Here is a 23,040-nt window from a genome sequence, read left to right as displayed (position 1 = left end):
CACGCTTTGTGTAAGAGCTATTGAAGATTGAAATCCAAAATTGTATAATAAAAAGTTATCCAATATAAAACACATTTTACCTCGATTTTAAACCTAGGCTATAAACAATGGATCGAAAGCTATTATTGCAGCCTCAGATCTTGGAATATGGGCCAGACAGCTCATTAGGCATTTATAGGCAAATAATGTATACGAAATGCTTCAGTCTGGTTTTAGACCCCATCATAGCACTGAGACTGCACTCGTAAAGGTGGTAAATTACCTTTTAATGGCATCAGACCAAGGCTCTGCATCTGTCCTCGTGCTCCTAGACCTTAGTGCTGCTTTTGACACCATTGATCACCACATTCTTTTGGAGAGATTAGAAACCTTAATTGGTCTACACAGACAAGTTCTTGACTGGTTTAGATCTTATCTGTCGGAAAGATATCAGTTCGTCTCTGTGGATTGTTTGTCGCCTGACAAATCAATTGTACGTTTCAGCGTTCCTCGAGGTTCTGTTTTAGGACCACTATTGTTTTCACTATATATTCTACCTCTTGGTGATGTCATTCGGAAACACAATGTTAACTTTCACTGCTATGCGGACGACACACAGCTGTACATTTCGATGAAACATGGTGAAGCCCCAAAATGGCCTACCCTGGAAGCCTGTATTTCAGACATAAGATAGTGGATTGTGGCAAATGTTTTACTTTAAACTCGGACAAAACAGAGATGCTAGTTCTAGGTCCCAAGAAACAAAGAGATCTACTGTTGGATCTGACAATTAATCTTGATGATTGTACAGTTGTCTCAAATAAAACTGTCAAGGACATCGGCGTTACTCTGGACCCTGATCTCTCTTTTGACGAACATATCAAGAATATTTCAAGGACAGTTTTTTTCCATCTTCATAACGTTGCAAAATTCAGAAAAGTTTTGTCCAAAAATTATGCATAAAAGCTAATCCATGCTTTTGTCACTTCTAGATTAGACTAGCGCAATGCTCTACTCTCCGGCTACCCGGATAAAGCACTAAATAAACTTCAGTTAGTGCTAAACACGGCCGCTAGAATCCTGACTAGAACCAAAAAATTTGATAATATTACTCCAGTGCTAGCCTCTCTACATTGTCTTCCTGTAAGGTTACGGCTGATTTAAAGGTTTTACTGCCAGCCTACAAAGCATTACATGGGCTTGCTCCTACCGATCTCTCCGATTTGGTCCTGATGTACATACATCATATGTGGTCCTCTGTAGCTCAATTGGTAGAGCATGGCGCTTGTAACGCCAGGGTAGTGGGTTCGATCCCCAGGACCACCCATACGTAAAAATGTATGCACACATGACTGTAAGTCGCTTTGGATAAAAGCGTCTGCTAAATGGCATATTATTATTACATACACGTACGCTACGATCACAAGACGTAGGCCTCCTTATTGTCCATAGAATTTCTAAGCAAACAGCTGGAGGCAGGGCTTTCTCCTATAGAGCTCCATTTTTATGGAATGGTCTGCCTATCCATGTGAGAGACGCAGACTCGGTCTGGACATTTAAGTCCTTACTGAAGACTCATCTCTTCAGTAGGTCCTATGATTGAGTATAGTCTGGCCCAGGGGTGCGAAGTGAACGGCAAGGCACTGGAGCGACGAACCGCCCTTGCTGTCTCTGCCTGGTCGGCTCCCATCTCTCCACTGGGATTCTCAGCCTCTAACCCTATTACGGGGGCTGAGTCACTGGTTTACTAGTCCTCTTCCATGCCATCCCTAGGAGGGGTGCGTCACTTGAGTGGGTTGAGGGACAGACGTGATTTTCCTGTCTGGTTTTGAGCCCCCTCGGGCTTGTGCGGTGGAGGAGATCTTCGTGGGCTATACTCAGCCTTATCTCAGGGTAGTAAGTTTGTGGTCTGTTGATATCCCTCTAGTGGTGTGGGGGCTGTGCTTTGGCTAAGTGGGTGGGGTTATATCCTTCCTGGTTGGCCCTGTCGGGGGTATCGTCGGACGCGGCCACTGTGTCCCCCGACCCACCCCTGTCTAAGTCTCCAGTATCTATGCTGCAATAGTCCATGTGCCGTGGGTCAGTCTGTTATATCTGGTGTAATTCTCCTGTTTTATCTGGTGTCCTCTGTGAATGTAAGTTTGCTCCCTCTAATTCTGTCTCGCTCCCTCTCTCCCTCCCCTCCCAGAGGACCTGAGCCCTAGGATCATGCCTCAGGACTGCCTGGCCTGATGACTCCTGGCTGTCCCCAGTCCACCTGATCATGCTGCTGCTCCAGTTTCGACTGTTCTGCCTGCGGCTAGGGAACCCTGACCTGTTCACCGGACGTGCTATCTTGTCCCGGACCTGCTGTTTTCGACTCTCTCTCTCTCTCTACCGCTCCTGCGGTCTGGACCTCTGAATTCTCAGCTATGAAAAGCCAACTGACATTTACTCCTGAGGTACTGACCTATTGCACCCTCTACAACAACTGATTATTATTTCACCCTGCTGGTCATCTATGAACATTTGAACATCTTGAAGAACTATCTGGCCTTAAATGGCCATGTACTCTTATAATCTCCACCCGGCACAGTCAGAAGAGGACTGGCCATCCCTCAACACCTGGTTCCTCTCCAGGTTTCTTCCTAGGTTCCTGCCTTTCTAGGGAGTTTTTCCTAGCCACTGTGCTTCTACATCTGCATTGCTTGCTGTTTGGGGTTTTAGGTTGGGTTTCTGTATAGCACTTTGTGACATCTGCTAATGTAAAAAGGGCTTTATAAATACATTTGATTGATAAGTGATACAGTATTATTAAGAATAAATAGCTAACTTGAAATGCTGAAACTAGCCAATCTTGGGTCTGGCAATGGAGTCCTCTGGATAATTATCATCAGTGACTTGGAACACAGGTGTTAGCTAGCTAGATTGCTGACTATAAGCTGGCTATTTCTGTGTCAAAGCAATCTAAGAAAGTATGTTATGGATTATTGACAATTAATACATATTAATGATAAATTACCTGCAGATTCAATGAGGTAATGTTACAAATAGATGTCTGGATATGGCACCTCTCAGTCCTCTGGCCACTTATTAGGGTTGTTCATCATCAGGGTAACGCTGAAGGGGCAGCAGAGGAGCCCCACAATCAGGGGTTGGAACCGAAATTATTTTCCAATCATTTCGTTCTGATCAGAACCATAATTTTTTTTCGTTCCGTTCTACTGTTCTAAAGTTCTGAACCAGTTGGAACCCAAAAAAGTAACGGTTTATATCATTCCTCTCTGTTCCTTTTTAAATCTCTGAAATATACAAAGAAATATACATTTAGCTCGACATTACTTCACCAATCAGTGTGGCTAGAGCAGCTTGCTGTGGAGCGGGTAAGCGATTTAATCTGTATAGGAAAGCCTTTAAGAGCAAATTGTATTTCGCCATAACAGCATGGTTTAATCATAATGAAAAACAAACACACATTGTGCTACCAGTCAGAGTGTACGGTGCGAAATGCAACTGACATTTTCAGGGTTGCTAGCTAACAACCTTGTGTGTGCAGAGAAGCACTAGAATTTATAAACATGTATTATATTTTTGTAGTTAATAGGCCTAAATGCAATGTGAAAAGTGATAACTATAGTATCCTTGACTAGCATTTAAAAAGTAAATAAATGAACGTGTGATGGGCGCCCCGCCCCGTTCCATGTGCGGCTGCGAGGGGTACTTGTCACTACGCAGTCACTTGGGATTGAGAGTTTCCAAAACAAATGCCAGTGAGCTGATGGTGCTGGTGAAAACGAGGTGGGACCGCGCTCTGAGCATATTTCCTCAATTTATCCAGGTGTAGCTGCCCACTCTCCATTTATGAGAAGCCTCCTCAAAAGTAGTGCCTGAAAGAGGTGTATTTTCCCTCGTAAAACTAAGCATTTTTTTGGTTTTGAAACGGACAGGCATCTCCTCAAAATGAATTCTCTCTCAGCTTGGTTTTGGAGTGAGAGTTTCTGGCTTCCACCGAATGTTACTTGGGCGGAACTTGAGCACCCACCACCAGGAGAGGAGTACCCCAGAGCTGGCCACCTACTCTCCTGTTTACCGCTGGCTTTTGGTGTACTGGCTGTCAGGGTGTTATTTGAGAGGTATGTATGTATGTATGTAACAAAGTAAAATGTTTGATTTGTCGTATCATCAAATATACAGCGGTATTAACCAAGGCAAAACTAAGAGAGACGAATAGACTAATATATATGTGTGTGTGTGTGTGTGTGTGTGTCGTTCGTTCTTAAGCATGAATGATACTTTACAGGTATGACAGATGCCAAGAAGAATTATGACATTTTTTCACATATCCAAAACCTGTAGGCCAAGTTCACACAACTCCTGTGAGTTGTTAGGGTGATGCGTCATGCATTCATAGATCCACATACCTGCTCAGCCCAAAGGAACTAATTAGTGACTGCCCTTGGGCCATCATAGGCCGATAATAAGCAGGCATTGTTTTCTGATGATAGGCTCCCAAGTCCCAACATTTAGGCTACTCTATACTCTATACAATGTAGACTATTAAGGAAACCCATTCCTGCCACCAAACATTTTTTAAATAATGTTGATACAATCTAAAGATTTCGAGATACTAACTCGAAATTTCAAGATACTAACTTGACATTGTGACATAGTAGAATATACATATAGGATATCTTTCTTCATTTGTAGCATTATGGCGATTTATTTACATCTCTCCACATATTTTATTTTTTTATTTAACCTTTATTTAACCAGGTAAGCCAGTTGAGAACACGTTTTCATTTACAACTGCGACCTGGCCAAGATAAAGCAAAGCAGTGCGATAAAAATAACAACACAGAGTTACATATGGGGTAAAACAAAACATAAAGTCAAAAATACAACATAAAATATATATACAGTGTGTGCAAATGTAGCAAGTTATGGAGGTAAGGCAATAAATAGGCTATAGTACAAAATAATTACAATTAGTATTAACACTGGAATGATAGATGTGCAAGAGATGATGTGCAAATAGAGATACTGGGGTGCAAATGAGCAAAATAAATAACAATATGGGGATGAGGTAGTTGGGTGGGCTAATTTCAGATGGGCTGTGTACAGGTGCAGTGATCGGTAAAGTGCTCTGACTGATGCTTAAAGTTAGTGAGGGAGATCAGTCTCCTGCTTCAGAGATTTTTGCAGTTCGTTCCAGTCATTGGTAGCAGAGAACTGGAAGAAATGGCGGACAAAGGAGGTGTTGGCTTTAGGGATGACCAGTGAGATATACCTGCTGGAACGCATACTACGGGTGGGTGTTGCTATGGTGACCAATGAGCTAAGATAAGGATTTATAGATGGCCTGGAGCCAGTGGGTTTGGCGACGAATATGTAGTGACGACCAGCCAACAAGAGCGTACAGGTCACCGTGGTGGGTAGTATATGGGGCTTTGGTGACAAAACGGATGGCACTGTGATAGACTACATCCAATTTGCTGAGTAGAGTGTTGGAGGCTATTTTGTAAATTACATCGCCGAAGTCAAGGATCGTTAGGTTAGTCAGTTTTACGAGGGCATGTTTGGCAGCACGAGTGAAGGAGGCTTTGTTGCGAAATAGGAAGCCGATTCTGGATTGGAGAGATATACGGAAGTCCAGAAAGGACATATGAATAACAAATAATTCCAATATTATGTCGAGATCACAACTTATTTATCTCATGATCAAAACATAACAAAAGTTGTTTTGAGCAAACCCCAAATTAACTCTGTAAATAGGAGTGATGTATTGATGGTAGATTGACAGTATGGCTGGTGGATCAGCGCATATATTTGTATTGATTGCTACACTAAGGGATGGTACATTTCATGTTAACATCATGCTATAATTTGTGTTTGGAGCTCATTATTAGTTTATAAGTTAGAATGTTAGCAAGCTAAATGTCCCTTACCATGAGCTAAGAGCTCTTGGGGCATCGAAGCACCTCGTGGGGCATTTAAGCCCTGAACAATGCCTGACAGGCAGCCCTGTCTCCCAGGCTCTGTGCCACATCCAAGACCACAGCCAATCGCATGCAAGCAACAATGCAGCTAGCTTGGCTAGTCTGTGAGCAAGCTAACTAGCTAGTTAGCTAGGTAGTCTTGTTAGTTAGCTAGCTAGCTTGTTATCTATGCTGGCTGTTAGCTTGTATAACTGATATGTGTATAATTGTAAGGGACACGTCAAAATTTATGGATACAATTTACATTTACAGAGTGGGTGAGCTCCATTCCTGACAGGCAGATCAGATTCAATACCAGCCTCAGAGGCTGATAAGTCAGGATTCTGCCTTGAAGGTTGTTTCATACATAAAGGTAATTGCAGGCAGATTAGAAGTCAGTGCATTATGTATAAGGGTTCGTACAAGGTGCATAAAGTACTTGAATTTGGCACTCTGAAATTCAAGTACTGGAAAACCTTAAATCAGACATTTTCTCAAGTTAGTACTTGAAAAGGAGAACAGAAAATGATCAAATATGTTAATATAAAAAATATTAGATAAATGTATTGGTCTTGCAAATAATTTCCAGGCAGACTACCGCGTTTTATTTCCTCACGTGTTTTGCACTCTGGTTGCCACGCGAGCTTGCTCATCCACCCACACTGCCACTCACTCAGCCAGGCAGGTACAGAACTGACTGATTAGGCACCACCAAACGTCACATCGATAGTTAAAATGCCGGACAAATGTAGATTCAATCCTGCCTGGCAGGATATTGATGTTTATGAATGGGTTTTGCCAGACCCAACCAGGGATGTAGTGGTGGGTAAACACACTTAAATGCCGTTTACACACCTTTATATTTGTGAAATAGCGTTTACTCACTTATTATTGCGTTCCCAGCGTTGATCAACGCTCAGAAGGCTTCTTGATCTGAGTTCTAATCACGCATACCTCTGCGAACGAGTGGAATCATGAATGATTCATGTATGCTCGTTATGTTCGCCTGTTCCCCCAGATTTGCCTTGTTAGCAGTGCTTTAATTCACCACTCTGTCCAATGGAAACTCCGCCCACGACATAGGCCGAGAGGTGAAACAAACTACCTCAGACCTAGAGTGGCAAGTAGCAGAGAGATGCCGCTGACAGTGGGAATTATTTTAACATCCCTTGACTCCTGTCGTGTCAATAGACATCCCCCAAACAATGACTCTGAGAATGAGTGTACAACTGGTAAATAGTCGCTGATATTTCAGTCAGATGTCTAGCTAGCTAGGTAGCTCAAGGGCTCTGGCTATTAGCCAGGTAGCTCGCTATAACTAGCTGGCTAGAAGGATTAAGTTAGAAGCTAATGTTGAATGGAGCCTGACCTCAGCAGGAGCAGTTGACTGAAATGAAGCTAGCTATAATCAAAAGATGGGCTACTATAAGTTCTCATAACAAAATACCTTCTTTATAGAGAGTAGTGAGACAGACTGGGGTGAGTCAGGCTGCAATGAAGGAGGCAAAGGAGATACACAGAGAGGGGAAGCATTGAAGCAAGCAGGGAGAAGTTAGTAGTACAGTGGTTCCCAAACTTGGGGTCCGGGACACATGTGGGGTCCCCTAAAATTAATTAACTTGTTTCTCTTTAAAGGGGTATAGAATACAACATTTTAGAGTCAACTAAGGGCCTTTTACACTGTCAGAATTAACTTTTGTGTCATTATGTGTTGGGACAGTCTGTGGGACCTAACATTTTGTAAAATACAGTATAAAGAAAATCTTAATATAAAGACAATTTAATATTATGTACACTGAACAAAAATATAAACGCAACATTTCAACAATTTCAAAGATTTTACTGAGTTACAGTTCATATAAGGAAATCAGTCAACATCATTAGTCCTGACTTACCACTCATGTACAGTGAGGGAAAAAAGTATTTGATCCCCTGCTGATTTTGTACGTTTGCCCACTGACAAAGACATGATCAGTCTATAATTTTAATGCTAGGTTTATTTGAACAGTGAGATCCAGAATAACAACAAAAAAATCCAGAAAAACGCATGTCAAAAATGTTATAAATTGATTTGCATTTTAATGAGGGAAATAAGTATTTGACCCCTCTGCAAAACATGACTTAGTACTTGGTGGCAAAACCCTTGTTGGCAATCACAGAGGTCAGACGTTTCTTGTAGTTGGCAACCAGGTTTGCACACATCTCAGGAGGAATTTTGTCCCACTCCTCTTTGCAGATCTTCTCCAAGTCATTAAAGTTTTGAGGCTGACGTTTGGCAACTCAAACCTTCAGCTCCCTCCACAGCTTTTCTATGGGATTAAGGTCTGGAGACTGGCTAGGCCACTCCAGGACCTTAATGTGCTTATTCTTGGCCGTGTGTTTTGGGTCATTGTCATGCTGGAATACCCATCCACGACCCATTTTCAATGCCCTGGCTGAGGGAAGGAGGTTCTCACCCAAGATTTGACGGTACATGGCCCCGTCCATCGTCCCTTTGTTGCGGTGAAGTTGTCCTTTCCCCTTAGCAGAAAAACACCCCCAAAGCATAATGTTTCCACCTCCATGTTTGACGGTGGGGATGGTGTTCTTGGGGTCATAGGCAGCATTCCTCCTCCTCCAAACATGGCGAGTTGAGTTGATGCCAAAGAGCTCGATTTTGGTCTCATCTGACCACAACACTTTCACCCAGTTCTCCTCTGAATCATTCAGATGCTCATTGGCAAACTTCAGACGGCCCTGTATATGTGCTTTCTTGAGAAGGGGGACCTTGCGGGCGCTGCAGGATTTCAGTCCCGACGTAGTGCATTACCAATTGTTTTCTTGGTGACTATGGTCCCAGCTGCCTTGAGATCATTGACAAGATCCTCCCGTGTAGTTCTGGGCTGATTCCTCACCGTTCTCATGATCATTGCAACTCCACGAGGTGAGATCTTGCATGGAGCCCCAGGCCGAGGGAGATTTACAGTTATTTTGTGTTTCTTCCATTTGCGAATAATCGCAACAACTAGGGGTGTAACGATTCGTTTTAACAACGATTCGATTTGTATCACGATCGATACGATTCAAGGACGATATTGGTTAATTTAGAACGATACGATCCGAAACGATTCAGTGACTTGAAATCGATTCAGTAACCTTTTAGCCAAAAATTCAACCAGTGTGACTGAAATAAATACCTGGATACTGGACAGTGCAGGTGAAGTTTCCTAGATTCCTGTTTCTTGTAATGGAATCAGGTATCAATTAATTATGAATATAAATAAACAAGTAAACAACAATGAATGGCAAATGCATTCACATTTTATTTGAATAAAGTGCAAACAACACTTTAGGTTGAATTAACAGGAAGTTAAAATTGTCTGATCTCATTTTCAATATTCAATACATTTTCAATAAAAGTACAGTAAGTGCAACCAACATTTCAACAGTAGGTTTACCTGCTACTTCTGCTTTTGTTTTTCAACATAAAAATATTACAATATTAATATCAAAAATAAAGTGCAACCAACATCTCTTCAGGTTGAATTAACAGTAGGTTTACCTGCTACTTCTGCTTTTGTTTTTCAACATTACAATACAAATACAGTATTAATATCAAAAATAAAGTGCAACCAACATTTCTTCAGGTTGAATGAGCAGTGGATGAACCTGCTACTACTCTCATTTTAATAAACAAACAATATTCAACAAAAGATCAAGTGTAACCTACTAGGCTACTCTTCAATGACTACAGATTTTTTTTCAAAAATATCAACTGATCAACATGATCTGGCTGCAGAACACTTCTCTGTGTGTTCACTATGTCGCCAGCAGTACTAAAAACTCGTTCTGCTGGCACACTGGTGCCTGGAATGCACAGGTACCGTTTAGCAAGGGTGGAAAGTACAGGTAGCTCTTTCTCCTGAGATCTCCACCACTTCATGGCATTTTCAGTCAAAGGCAACGCATCTTTTGCTCGGTACTTTAACACCTCTGCTCTGGCTGTCTCGCTTGTGGATTTTCTTTCTCTTTGGGTGAAGGAATCGCCAAACAGCGCATCTAAGGCTTTCTTCTTACAAGGAGGTGACTCATTTGGAGCTACAATATAAGAAATATATTTCAAAATATAGTCATGTTTCTCATTAATACAAAACAACAACAATCTTTTATTGGTATCACATGAAACACACCTGTGGTCTCTTCATTGAATCCCGACAGCTTTGTGCTTGAGCTTCCCTCGTCTTCCTCCTGATTTCCCATTGCTTGCATCTATTGATGTAAGAATGTGTGAACTGTTAAAATTTCTGCTCTGTAATACTGCACACATAAATTTAGAGGAAGATAAAGAACAGATGAGATTTGAGAGAGGACAAATGAAAGGGGAGAAGAGAAAAGAGCAGAGGAAAGAGGAGAGAAGAGTTACCTGGTGGGACACTTCTGCCTCAAAAACCAGTTTTGTGTAGACCTGTTCTCTGTCCTCTTTTTCCAGGTAGGGCAGTTCTTTAAATCGCGGGTCCAACGCTGATGCTGTTTAAATAACAAGAATATTGCATTCATTGCATTATTAAATTAAGTTGACCTGAAATTGCAAGTGATGACCACCTCCTCATACACAAAATAATCAGAAGATTAAACTTTAGTATGTTTAAAAGAAATGTGGCACAGTGATGATGTAAAGGCACCATGAACTAAGAATTGTATTGCAGATATCTTGTTTACTTTTCCATATGAAAAAACAACTCAAATTCAAACTTGAAAACGCAAAGGTGTGTCATTTTACAAATTAATACAGTCTAATAACCTAAAATATTAACCAAGTTGATTTTAATTAAGACTCCAAATTAATTACCTATGTTGAGAGCATCTTGGGTTCCTCTGTAGCGTGTGGAGAGGTCACTGGCCATCACCCTCTTAATCTCTGCAACCAGGGTTGAGTCGTCTTTGCATGGCTGTAGGTGTTTCAGCAGTTTTGCTTGAAGAGGAGCAATTACAGAGAGAGTTGGCTGGTCTTCTTCACACATCACAGTGGTTGCCATTTTGACAGGACCCATCAACTGAACAATGTCATCCATGTTGGCAATATCACTCTCACTCAGCGTGCCTACATCTGTGACCCCCTTTCGTAGATACTTGGACATCAGAGTTGCCATTATAGCTGGCTGTTGTTCCAAAAAACTTTCAAGCATTTTGAATGAACTGTTCCATCTGGTGATTATGTCTTGGATCAGTTTATGTTTTGGTAAATCCATCAGAGTTTGTTTTTCCTGTAGGGCGTGACATGCAATCGGGCTGCGGTGAAAATATCCAACAATTTTCGCACTTTCCCCAACAACCTGGAAGCACGGTCCACCCCCAAACCCTTCTGCGAGGCAAGGTTGAGTGTATGTGCGAAGCAGGTAATGTGGACTGAACTGGGCTTCTGCACCGGCCACAATCATATTCCTGGCGTTATCTGTGACGATGGCAGGATTCTTGTCGTAGATTTTCCACTCCATGCAGGCTTCACGCAGTAACGTGCCAATATTTTTTACCAGTATGGGCTTCATTTAAAACTCTGGTTAGCAGAACAAAGGTCTTCATTTTCCACTCCGGATCAATGTGATGAGAGATAATTGTCACATACCCTTGATTTGAGCATGACGTCCCAGCCATCTGTCGTTATCGCTACTCGTTCAGCTTGAGAAAGCGACAGCTTCACATCATTCTTAGTACTTTCGTACAATGCAGGAATAACCTTTTCTGAGAAGTGTGGTCGGCTTGGTATTGTGTACCTTGGCTCCAATGTTTGAATCATTTCACGGAATCCCGGATTTTCAACCACACTGTAGGGTCGCATGTCTTTGCAGATAAACTTGGCAATTGTTGCCGTGATGTTTTTCGCCCGAGCTGAGTTTTGGCCTAGTCTCTGACTAAACATGCAGGCGAGACCTGAGGCTTCTGCAGAGTTGACTTTACCTTTCGCTGCTGTAGCAGCGGGAACGCTGCAAGAGGTGCCTGGACGGTCGGTGTTGGTGTGAAATCCCATGGCGCCTTAGTAGGTGGTTGGAGAGATTTGTCGTGTTGCCGTTGTACTTTACTTGACCTTTACATATCCTACAAACAGCGAGCGACTTATTTAGAACATCTCCGTCTTTGCAAAAGCCAAAGTGTTTCCACACACTGGACCGCAATGGTGGCTTGATAATTTCTCGCTCGTCGGCTTCTCCTCTGTAGTCCGCCATGCTATGTTTGGTTGTCTTTGCGCCTTTGCGCTGCTGTTGGCGCGATGACGTCACGGATAGGCAGACTGAATCGAGTAATGTTTAAAGCCTTTATCATTAAAAGTGCTAAGAAAAAACATCCATATAAAGTCTGACGTGCTTAAATCCAATGGGTTATTTCCTAGTATCGATACAATCGATTTATTACATTTTAAAACGATGTTAGATCGATATATGTTGTCCAAAAGGCCAACTCGCCGAGCACAGATCGATGTAGTTGGATCATAGGAATATAAATCGATACATCGATGTAGTAGATGGATCGTTACACCCCTAGCAACAACTGTTGTCACTTTCTCACCAAGCTGCTTGGCGATGGTCTTGTAGCCCATTCCAGCCTTGTGTAGGTCTACAATCTTGTCCCTGACATCCTTGGAGAGCTCTTTGGTCTTGGCCATGGTGGAGAGTTTGGAATCTGATTGATTGATTACTTCTGTGGACAGGTGTCTTTTATACAGGTAACAAGCTGAGATTAGGAGCACTCCCTTTAAGAGTGTGCTCCTAATCTCAGTTTGTTACCTGTATAAAAAGACACCTGGGAGCCAGAAGTCTTTCTGATTGAGAGGGGGTCAAATACTTATTTCCCTCATTAAAATGCAAATCAATTTATAACATTTTTGACATGCGTTTTCCTGGATTTTGTTGTTGTTATTCTGTCTCTCACTGTTCAAATAAACCTACCATTAAAATGATAGACTGATCATGTCTTTGTCAGTGGGCAAACGTACAAAATCAGCAGGGGATCAAATACTTTTTTCCCTCACTGTATGTAGTAGTAAATAAGTAGTGAAACGCGTATTAGAACTTGTAAGGTAGTGATGAGTAGTACGTTTTGTTCTTCATGAGGTTGTGGCGATATACTGTTGGCGACTAGATACAATTGCATAATAGGAACTATTACAAATTGATGGTCCTTGAAAAAGTACTTAAGTCCTTGAATTTGACTTGCCACTGTCTGTACGAACCCTGTGTATATGATCAAATCAAATTTTATTTGTCACATGCGCCGAATACAACAGGTGCAGCAGACCTTACCGTGAAATGCTTACTTACAAGCCCTTAACCAACAATGCAGTTCAAGAAATAGAGTTAAGAAAATATTTACTAAATCAAGTTTTTTTAAAATCAAATCAAATCAAAAAGTAACACAAGAAAATTACATAACAATAGCGAGGCTATATACAGGGGGTACCGGTACCGAGTCAATGTGTGGGGGTACATGTTAGTCGAGGTAATTTGTAAAGTGTCTATGCATAGATAATAAACACACCAAGACTGGGTGCACTCTATTCCTGGCAGGCTGATCAGATTCAATAGCAGCCTCAGATGCTGATAAGTCAGGATGCTGCCTTGTAGGCTGTCTGCAAGGAGCCTTACATATGAAACAGCCTACAAGACAGCATCCTGATTTAAGAGGCTCTGAGGCTGCTATTGAATCTGATCAGCCTGACAGGAATAGAACTCACTCCCTCGATCAGATATGCATATGCCTATAAAGCACTTTGACAGCTAATCTGCCTGCAAAGGAGCCTTACCCATGAAACAGTCTACAAGGCAGCATCCCGACTTATCAGCCTCTGAGGCTGAAATTGAATCTGATCAGCCTTTCAGGAATGGAGCTCACCCACTGTAAAGGTAAATATTATCCACAAAACATGAAGTGTCCCTTATAATTATACACATAGCAGTTATGCAAGCTAACAACCAGCATAGATAACAAACTAGCTTGCTAACTAGCTAGCTCACAAGACTAGCCAATTTATCTGCATTGTCCTTGCATGTGATTGGCTGTGGTCTTGGGGACGGCACGCAGCCCGGGAGACAGTGTTACCTGTCAGGCATCGTTCAGGTCTTAAATGCCCAGCATTGCAATCAATGCAGCCACAGGGGTCCTTGATGAAGTGGTTATCGTGCATCTGAACAAATGAATGAATGGATGGTGCATGGTACTTTTGATTATCTCGTGATCTCGACAAAACAACTTTTGTTATGTAGTGATCATGAGATAAAAAATGTTGTGATCTTGACATAACAAGGGAACTATTTTTTTTTTGTTCATATGTCCACAACAGGGCCGCCGGCAAACGTGGGGCGAGCTGCCATTAGCCTACTGGATCAGGAAAAACTCTGGGCCCCAGGAAAACACTCCTGTGATGCCACCTCAAATCCCCACACAATGTTACAAATGAAGAAACATATCCTATGAGTATGGTCTACTATCTAAAATTTTTGAGTTAGTATTAAAAAAATGGTGACTCAAGTATCTCAAGATTTTGACTTAGTATTTAGGCATTTCGAGATAATATCGACATAATAACAAAATTGGTGGTAGGAATGGGCTGAAAAAATAAACAAAGCGCTCGACTCCACCTTTATATAAACTTAAATCGGGTGCTGGATCCTCATGTATATAATCCAAAGAACAGAAAAAAAGACACCACTCCGGCAAATAAACGTAAATTGACATTTTTATTGCCGCACAAACATTTCAGGTATGAACCCTTCTTCAGCGTGCAAGGCAATGGCAAGCAATGTCACAGGAATGAACTTCCATAAGACTATTGACAGAAACACTATTGTGGAAAATATTGATAGTAGGCTACTATGTGTTGCGCCGACTAAACTCAACTCCACGATTTACGATGGAGTTGAGCGGCGACTAGTGTGGGCGGACTGGAGCTCCGACCTCACATAAAATGACGTTTTTTTAAAGACCTACGGATTTCCGCATTGTCCCGTAATTGCGTGCTATACTTTGGGTGCTGAAATACGTAGTTGTTGATAAAAACGTCATTTTATGTGAGGTCGGAGCTCCAGTCCGCCCACACCAGTCGCCGCTCAACTCCATCGTAAATTGTTGAGTTTAGTCAGCTACTACCGTATGTGTATAGGCCAACGAATAGTCTATTATACAAATAGTATACAAAGTATATGCATCATAGGTGTCTTGTATGACCTGAAGGGAAACTGAGTCTGTTGTGCCACTTGCGTGAGAGAAGCCCTAACCCTTCTGGCTTCATTGACCTGTGTTCTATTAAATGCCACACAGTCACTTAGTAACCAGGTCTTGAGGCATATTTGTTCAGCGTTCATCTGTCACACATTTATGCACCACTAACACAAGTGCCACTAAATCACTGCTGCTTATCTTTGCAGAGGGACAAAGATCACCGCAGAGTGACTGCTGCAGGTGACATGGCTATTGTATTATGTGCATTGCTATAGTCTAAAATGTATCTTCCTCTCTATGTGTCCTTGTCCTCACCTTTGACTGTTTTGATGTGAAAGAACGGAACTGGTGAAAATGAATAGGCTAGTCAATAATCTTCTGCTTTCTACTGACTTTCCATATGTTTCCAGATCAGTGCAGATGAGGCTGAAAAGGAAAGAAAAAAAGATTGATGATATACGTTAGTATATCTTGAAGGAGTTCCCACATATGCTGAGTACTTGTTGGCTGTTTTTCCTTCACTCTGCAGTCCAACTCATCCCAAACCATCTCAATTGGGTTGAGGTCGGGTGATTGTGGAGGCCAGGTCATCTGATGCAGCCCTCCATCATTCTCCTTCTTGGTCAAATAGCCCTTACACAGCCTGGAGGTGTTTTGGGTCATTGTCCTGTTGAAAAACAAATGATAGTCCCACTAAGCGAAAACCAGATGGGATGGCATATCACTGCAGAATGCTGTGGTAGACATGCTGGTTAAGTGTGCCTTGAATTCTAAATAAATCACAGACAGTGTCACCAGCAAAGCACCATCACACCTCTTCCTCCATGCTTCATGGTGGGAACCACACATGTGGAGATCATCCGTTCACCTACTCTGCGTCTCACAAAGACACGGCCTTTGGAACCAGAAATCTCAAATTTGGACTCATCAGACCAAAAGGACAGATTTCCACCGGTCTAATGTCCATTGCTCGTGTTTCTTGGCCCAAGCAAGAAGTCTCTTCTTCTTATTGGTGTCCTTTAGTAGTGGTTTCTTTGCAGCAATTCGACCATGAAGGCCTGATTCACACAGTCTCCTCTGAACAGTTGATGTTGAGATGTGTCTGTTACTTGAACTCTGTGAAACATTAATTTGCGCTGCAATCTCAGGTGCAGTTAACTCTAATGAACTTGTCCTCTGCAGCAGAGGTAACTCTGGGTCTTCCTTCCCTGTGGCGGTCCTCATGAGAGCCAGTTTCATCATACCGCTTGATGGTTTTTGTGACTGCACTTGAAGAAACTTTCAAAGTTCTTGAAATTTTCTGGATTGACTTACCTTCATGTCTTAAGGTAATGATGGACTGTTGTTTCTCTGCTTATTTGAGCTGTTCTTGCCATAATATGGACTTCATTCTATTTATGTGGTCTGCTAATCCAAATAGGCCATTTTGAATTATCTGCATAGGAAGGTAGTGAATGTTGCTTGATTGGGTCATAGAGCCGGGACACTAAGGACAGGAAGGTCATGTGATAGACGTTAGTGTCGGTCTCACTCTCAGCAAGGAGCTTTCTCCTCCCAACCCACCACACTTTCACATGACAGATCATCGGCCTCCTCTGTTTAGAGTTAGTGCTACATTCCTCACCATTTTCTCTCTTTGACTGGCTGTTTCCCTCCTTTCTCACTCTATGTTTATCTCTGTCACTCACACACACTGCACACACAGTAAAGCTGTGGGCAAACTGTGAAAGCTCTGTCTGTTTGTGGAATAGGCCCCTTGTGAAACCCATGGTCTGCTGATATTTCTGCTTAGAAGTACTGTAGGTATTGTAGAGCCAGCCCTGTGTCCACTAACTACAGATCCATTTGTAATATCTCTCACCTCTCTCTCTCTCTCTCTCTTCCCTCTCTCTCTGTCACTGTGTGTGTGTTTAGGTTAGTAGCCAAACCCTGTGCCCACATACTTCAGATTCAGGCTGGAGTGAGCCGGCGAGCCCAGGCCAACGCTGTCCTGGAGAGGGTGTTTACATCCACAACGGTACATAAAGCATGGTTCTGATGTGCTACTGCTGGGTGGACAAATGCAGCATTGTGACTTGAAATGTTTCTTATGTAATCACCCATGATGTAAAAGCAAATCACCCCACATGTAAATGCACTGGAAATTCTGTAAATGAATTAGTGGAAGTTACAAATATCAAATATACTGTAGGCCTATTCCACGCTAGCGAACCAGATTTTTACTCGCTAGTCAGGGGAAAGTGCGATCAGATGTTGATTACTGTCCAAAGCCAGTTAGCCATGGTGAGTCCGTTTCTGCTGTAGCCAATTTTTCTGTTAACTTGTTTAGCAGGGCAACAGTGTAGCGTTGTTGATTGTAGAAACAGTCCTGTAGGCTACTCCAGCTAAAACAGTGACTCTGTCTCTCCTGTGCCATCCTCTTCTTCAGAGTCCTGACTCGTGGCAGATTGAGGGGCTGTCTAAGCAGATGGATTGGGATGTTAGGAAAGTCCAGAGATGGTTCCGACTCCGGAGGAGCCAGGACAAGCCCAGTACACTCACAAAGTTCTGCGAGAGCATGTAGGTTCTGAAGTCTTGATCCATCTAGATGCACTAGAGCCTTTCTGTTCTGTTGCGGTTTTTCATGTTTACTCTTTCCTTTTCATCATAGGTGGAGGTTGACGTTTTATACCGGTATATTTATCTATGCGATTCGCTATCTGTGGGTGGTGAGTTAAATGGACTTATACTACACTGAATAACTTTTCTGTATATACACTGAACAAAAATATAAACGCAACATGTAAGGTGTTGGTCCCATGTTTCATGAGCTGAAAAAAAAATTCTGTCTAATAAAGCCTTTTTGTGGGGAAAAGCATCAATCTGATTGGCTGGGCCTGGCTCCCCAGTGGGTGGGCCTATGCCCACCCATGGCTGCACCCCTGCCCAGTCATGTGAAATCCATAGATTAGGGCCTAATGAATTTCTTTCAAATGACTGATATCCTTATATGAACTGTAACTCAGTAAAATCTAAATGAAAGGAGCCCTTCTAAAATGGAGGTTTTTGCAGGAAATAAAATATAGATCAGATAATGCAGATTGTTTTCATTTCAGAGGAAGTCCAATTTAATAAAGTTGACAAGCATTGTGTTATCATCTTTGATAATCTTTGACCTGTGCATGTCTTCCTCTAGTCTCCTTGGACTTGGGACACACGGCAATGCTGGTACAACTACCCATTTCAGGTAAAGGATCTACCTACAAAGTACCTAAATACCAGGATCAATTCCTGTAATTTGTCAACAGATGAAGATTACATTCCTAACCATAGGGGTTATTGTCAATATCTTCTGCTTTTTCTAAGGATACCATGTTATGATTCTTCCTTTCCTCCCACAGACGCTGAGTCCTGGCCAGTACAACTACTATGTAGCTGAGCTGGCCTTCTACTGGTCCCTCATGTTATCCCAGTTCACAGACATCAAAAGGAAGGTGAGTCAGGTGACTGGGTTGGAGGGAGGGGGGGGTGGGGTACTGGGTGGACTGGGGTAGATGGACTCTGAGTGGAGGGCACACGTAGAATCTTCAGCTATTGTGCTCCCCTCTCACAAAAAACACTAAATGTTACTACAAGTTCACTCCGTTGATCTATGTGCGTGTGTAAACATGGTTGAAGTGGGATTTTTGGAATAGCGGAGCACCTTTTGGTAACATATCCTCGCCGGTCCCACTCCCATTCACAAGTGGGCGATAGCAAAGTTTTCTATTTTTGTCTCTTCATTTTGTGAAAGCAAGAAAGAGTCACCTTCCGTTGCTAGTAGTAGCTAGCTGGCAGCCTGGCTAAAAACATAGCAAGCTAGCCTTTCTAGCTTCCCACATCTCCATGTGAAATGATCAGATTTATCATTAAAAAAATATGCCCTTGCAAATATTCTTATGCTTGCCGGTGTAATCTAAAACATTATTCCAGTTTGATATGCTGCTTGTGTATTCATTCCCATATCAGCTAAAAATAGAACGTCATGTCCTCCCGAGTGGCGCAGTGGTCTAAGGCACTGCATCGCAGCGCTAGCTGTGCCACTAGAGATCCTGGTTCGAATCCAGGCTCTGTCATAGCCGGCCGCGACCGGGAGACACATGGGGCGGCGCACAATTGGCCCAGCGTCGTCCAGGGTAGGGGAGGGAATGGCCGGCAGGGATGTAGCTCAGTTGGTAGAGCATGGCGTTTGCAACGCCAGGGTTGTGGGTTCGATTCCCACAGGGGTATAAAAAATAATGTATGCACTCACTTAACTGTAAGTCGCTCTGGATAAGAGCGTCTGCTAAATGACGTAAATGTAAAAATGTTTTGGTCACAGAGAAAAAAAGTACCTGGCTAGCTAGTTGGCTACAGCAGGTTCTACAATTTCACAATAGCCTGGAATCACCAAATATTACTTCTAAACACAATACCTTTTTGAGTGGATTCTTGTTGTTTGGTTTAGTGTTTCAACAGTCACTGAGATTATATTTGGTTATCAATGCAAAATAGGCTACTTGAATGAATAGCCTATAGATCAGATCAAGGAACCAAGCCCCCACGGCTGCGGAAGGAATGATACGGCGTGTCTACATATTCGGGTAATAAAAAAAATATGTTGAATGCCCTTTTGTGACGAAAAACAACATTGCAACACTTTGAATCTTGTGTCTGCGTAGAGTTTGTAGTAAGCTTAATCCTACCACCACTCCAGTCTTGTGCGCATAGCAGTGACTTTGCTCCATCCTAATTGATCTCTATTGTAGCTGGTATGCAAGCCATTTAAATCCACTTGATTTTCCGGAAAGTCTGGCCAGAATTGGCACCAGTTTGTCCTGTTCGAAGACTGTTGCTACTTCATTTTAAGACACACTTCAGTTTCACGCTAGGTTAGCAACATAATGATTGTTTTGTTATAGAAGGCCTGTGAGACTGTAAACTTTGAACAGGTTAGACACAGTGAGTTTCTATGTAGGGAATAGTTTAGGACAATAGTTTATGTATAAAGCACTAGGCCAGAGTATGCAATCCTACTGAGAGTAGACATAATATAATGTATTTTCACACAGTGGGGAACCGTGAGGGCCTTCTAGGGTTTTAATTTCTATTTCATATTTTCAATGATATTCTCATTATATTATTCATTTTGTTGTGTTACAGCCTGAATTTTAAATGGATTAAATTGCAGGTTTTTGTCACTGGCCTACACACAATACCCCATAATGTCAAAGTGGAATTATGTTTTTTGAAATGTTTACAAATTAATCAATAATGAAAAGCTGAAATGTCTTGGGTCAATAAATATTCAACCCCTTTGTTATGGCAAGCCTAAATAAGTTCAGGAGTAAACATTTGCTTAACAAGTTACATAATAAGTTTAATGGACTCACTCTGTGTGCAATAATAGTGTTTAACATATAATTTCTGAAGGACTACCTCATCTCTGTACCCCACACCACAGGCGGTTGGTGGCACCTTAATTGGGGAGCACGGGCTTGTGGTAATTGCTGGAGCGGAATTGGTGGAATGGTATCAAATACATGGTTTCCATGTGTTTGATGCCATTCCATTTACTCCGTTCCAGACATTATAATGAGCTATCCTCCCCTCAGCAGCCTCCACTGCCCCACTCTGTAAGGTCCCTCAGTCGAGCAGTGAATTTCAAACACAGATTCAACCACAAAGACCAGGAAGGTTTTCCAATGCCTCGCAAAGATGGGTATTTATAGATTATAAAAGTTTTAAACAGACATTGAATATCTCTTTGAGCATGGTGAAGTTATTAATTACACTTTGGATGGTGTATCAATACACCCAGTCACTAAAAAGATACAGGCGTCCTTCCTAACTCAGTTGCCGGAGAGGGAGGAAATCGCTTAGGGGTTTCACCATGAGGCCAATGGTAACTTTAAAACAGTTACAGAGTTTAATGGCTGTGATCTGAAAAATTGAGGATGGATCAACAACATTGTAGTTACTCCACAATACTAACCTAATTGACAGAGTAAAAAGAAGGAAGCCTGTACAGAATATAAATATTCCAAAACATGCATCCTGTTTGCAACAAGGCACTTAAGTAATACTGCAACAAATGTGGCAAAGTAAACTTTTTGTCCTGAATACAAAGTGTTATGTTTGGGGCAAATCCAATACAACACATTACCGAGTACCACTCTCCATATTTTCAAGCATAATGGTGGCTGCATCATGTTATAGGTATGCTTGTAATCATTAAGGACTGGGGAGTTTTTCAGTATAAAAAAGAAACGGAATGGAGCTAAGCACAGGCCAAATCCTAGAAGAAAACCTGGTTCAGTCTGCTTTCCACCAGTCACATGGAGATGAATTCCCCTTTCAGAAGGACAATAACCTAAAACACAAGGCCAAATGTACACTGCAGTTGCTTACAAAGAAGACTGTGAATGTTCCCGAATGGCCGAGTTAAAATTTAGCTTGAAAATCTATGGCAAGACCTGAAAATGGTTATTTAGCAATGATCAACAACCAATTTGATGGAGGTTGAAGAATTTTGAAAATAATCATGGGCAAATGTTGCACAATCCAGGTGTGTGGAAAGCTCTTAGAGACTTACCCAGGAAAGACACACAGCTGTAATCGCTGCTAAAGGTGATTCTAGCATGTATTGACTCAGGGGGTTGAATACTTATCTAATCAAGATATATTAGTGTTTTATTTTTCTTCCACTTTTGTGTAGATTGTTGTAACACAACAAAATGTGGAAAAAGTCCAGGGGTGTGAATACTTTCTGAAGGCACTGTAGCTTTTGTTGTAGGATAGTGTGCAGCGGCTGCAGGTGAAGCAGGTGATACCGAAGAGGATGTTGTTTCTAATTTGTTCGCTTTGCCCTATTCAAGATTATAACTTTCAACAAGTTACGTTTCAAATTATCATCATCTGAGTCCTCATTTATAAACATTGTGTATAAACGTTGCCCATCATTCACCTTTTATGGTGACAATAACAGCCTTATATGCTGTATTTGGAAGTATTGGAATTAGGCGAAGGCCATTTCTAAAGAAAATAGCAATGGCGAAATTGATCAAATGTCTCTGGATGTGTTGTCAGAATGTTGAAACTTTTACAGTGACATTATCTGACAGTTTCTGTAAGAAAAAAGAATAGCAAATTGTTGTGGACCTGGAAACAGATTGTTTGAATTCAATAATGAAATATGCTGCACTGCCTGCGAATTCAGAAACATTGTTTAGTATGTCTAAAAACATTTTGGGGACTACAGTAGACCTACTTAAAGTAGCCTACACACTTCAATGCAAAAGAGCAACTGTCTGTTCATCTGTTAAATTCTACTGTAGGCTATATTATAAACCGCGCTCCCTTTCGGATGTATAGAGATAAATACTTTAAATAATAGCCTATCTATAGGCCAAATAAAATTAGAGATGTGCATGGTAATTTGTTGTAGGCTAAAGCTTCTTCGGGAATAAGGACCTATCATGGCCAAAAAAGGTGGTGAGGAATTTATTCTGCAATGGTTATGAAAATGGCTTATGTTTATGAAATATTGTTTACTTGAGACATTTTAAATTACAGTAGGCTATTTAGATGTACAGTAGACAAAAAAATAACAAATGGAAAAGGTGAACAGTCTGTTCTACCGTTAAACTGCACTCTGAATCGGATGGCATAGGTGACCCATTTCAAGAAGCTAGGCGTATGACGCACATCCCTACTTCACAGGAGAGGCATTTTATTTTTTACTTTTTTTTAAATCAAAATGTGTTTTTTTGGCAGAAATGCCTTCTGGAACATGGACTTTCATGTGCCTTAATAACTAACTTGTATGCCATTTGTAAAAATGTTAAATTATAAGTCTAGTTGGTTTATCCACGGAAAAAGACCAGAACCTTCCCGTTAGCCATGATTGGCTGAGATAATA

The 23,040-nt window shown here is 41.7% G+C and overlaps 2 protein-coding genes across 4 annotated transcripts in view; one reads left to right on the top strand and one right to left on the bottom strand.

Annotated features, from left to right (window-relative positions):
• Positions 1-3,200: 3,200 nt before the first annotated feature.
• Positions 3,201-23,040, top strand: part of LOC121538600 (ceramide synthase 5-like) — a 31,583-nt gene continuing 11,743 nt past the window's right edge. The window contains exons 1-7 of one of the 2 annotated variants that reach the window (XM_041846762.2): positions 3,201-3,341; positions 3,906-4,091; positions 17,037-17,139; positions 17,551-17,681; positions 17,773-17,830; positions 18,298-18,348; positions 18,503-18,595. In XM_041846762.2, the coding sequence (XP_041702696.1) occupies positions 3,919-4,091; positions 17,037-17,139; positions 17,551-17,681; positions 17,773-17,830; positions 18,298-18,348; positions 18,503-18,595 (609 nt within the window). In that variant the 5' untranslated portion in view covers positions 3,201-3,341; positions 3,906-3,918. Of the gene's footprint in view, positions 3,342-3,715; positions 4,092-17,036; positions 17,140-17,550; positions 17,682-17,772; positions 17,831-18,297; positions 18,349-18,502; positions 18,596-23,040 lie in introns of those variants that run through there. The other variant, XM_041846763.2, reaches the window with a different exon arrangement.
• On the bottom strand, positions 9,563-11,034 carry LOC121538601 (E3 SUMO-protein ligase ZBED1-like). 2 transcript variants are annotated; one of them, XM_041846764.2, is made up of 4 exons: positions 10,762-11,034; positions 10,336-10,439; positions 10,103-10,181; positions 9,563-10,010 (listed from the first exon to the last, which is right to left on the bottom strand). In XM_041846764.2, the coding sequence occupies exons 1-4, from the start codon at positions 10,982-10,984 to the stop codon at positions 9,661-9,663; spliced, it is 756 nt and encodes a 251-aa protein (XP_041702698.1). In that variant the 5' UTR covers positions 10,985-11,034; the 3' UTR covers positions 9,563-9,660. The 2 variants fall into 2 exon arrangements, with proteins under 2 accessions (XP_041702698.1, XP_041702700.1); XM_041846766.2 differs by lacking the exon at positions 10,103-10,181.

This window comes from Coregonus clupeaformis, chromosome 24 (genome assembly GCF_020615455.1).
Source record: "Coregonus clupeaformis isolate EN_2021a chromosome 24, ASM2061545v1, whole genome shotgun sequence".
Lineage (NCBI taxonomy): Eukaryota > Metazoa > Chordata > Actinopteri > Salmoniformes > Salmonidae > Coregonus > Coregonus clupeaformis.
This window is presented reverse-complemented; position numbering and strand designations above follow the sequence as displayed.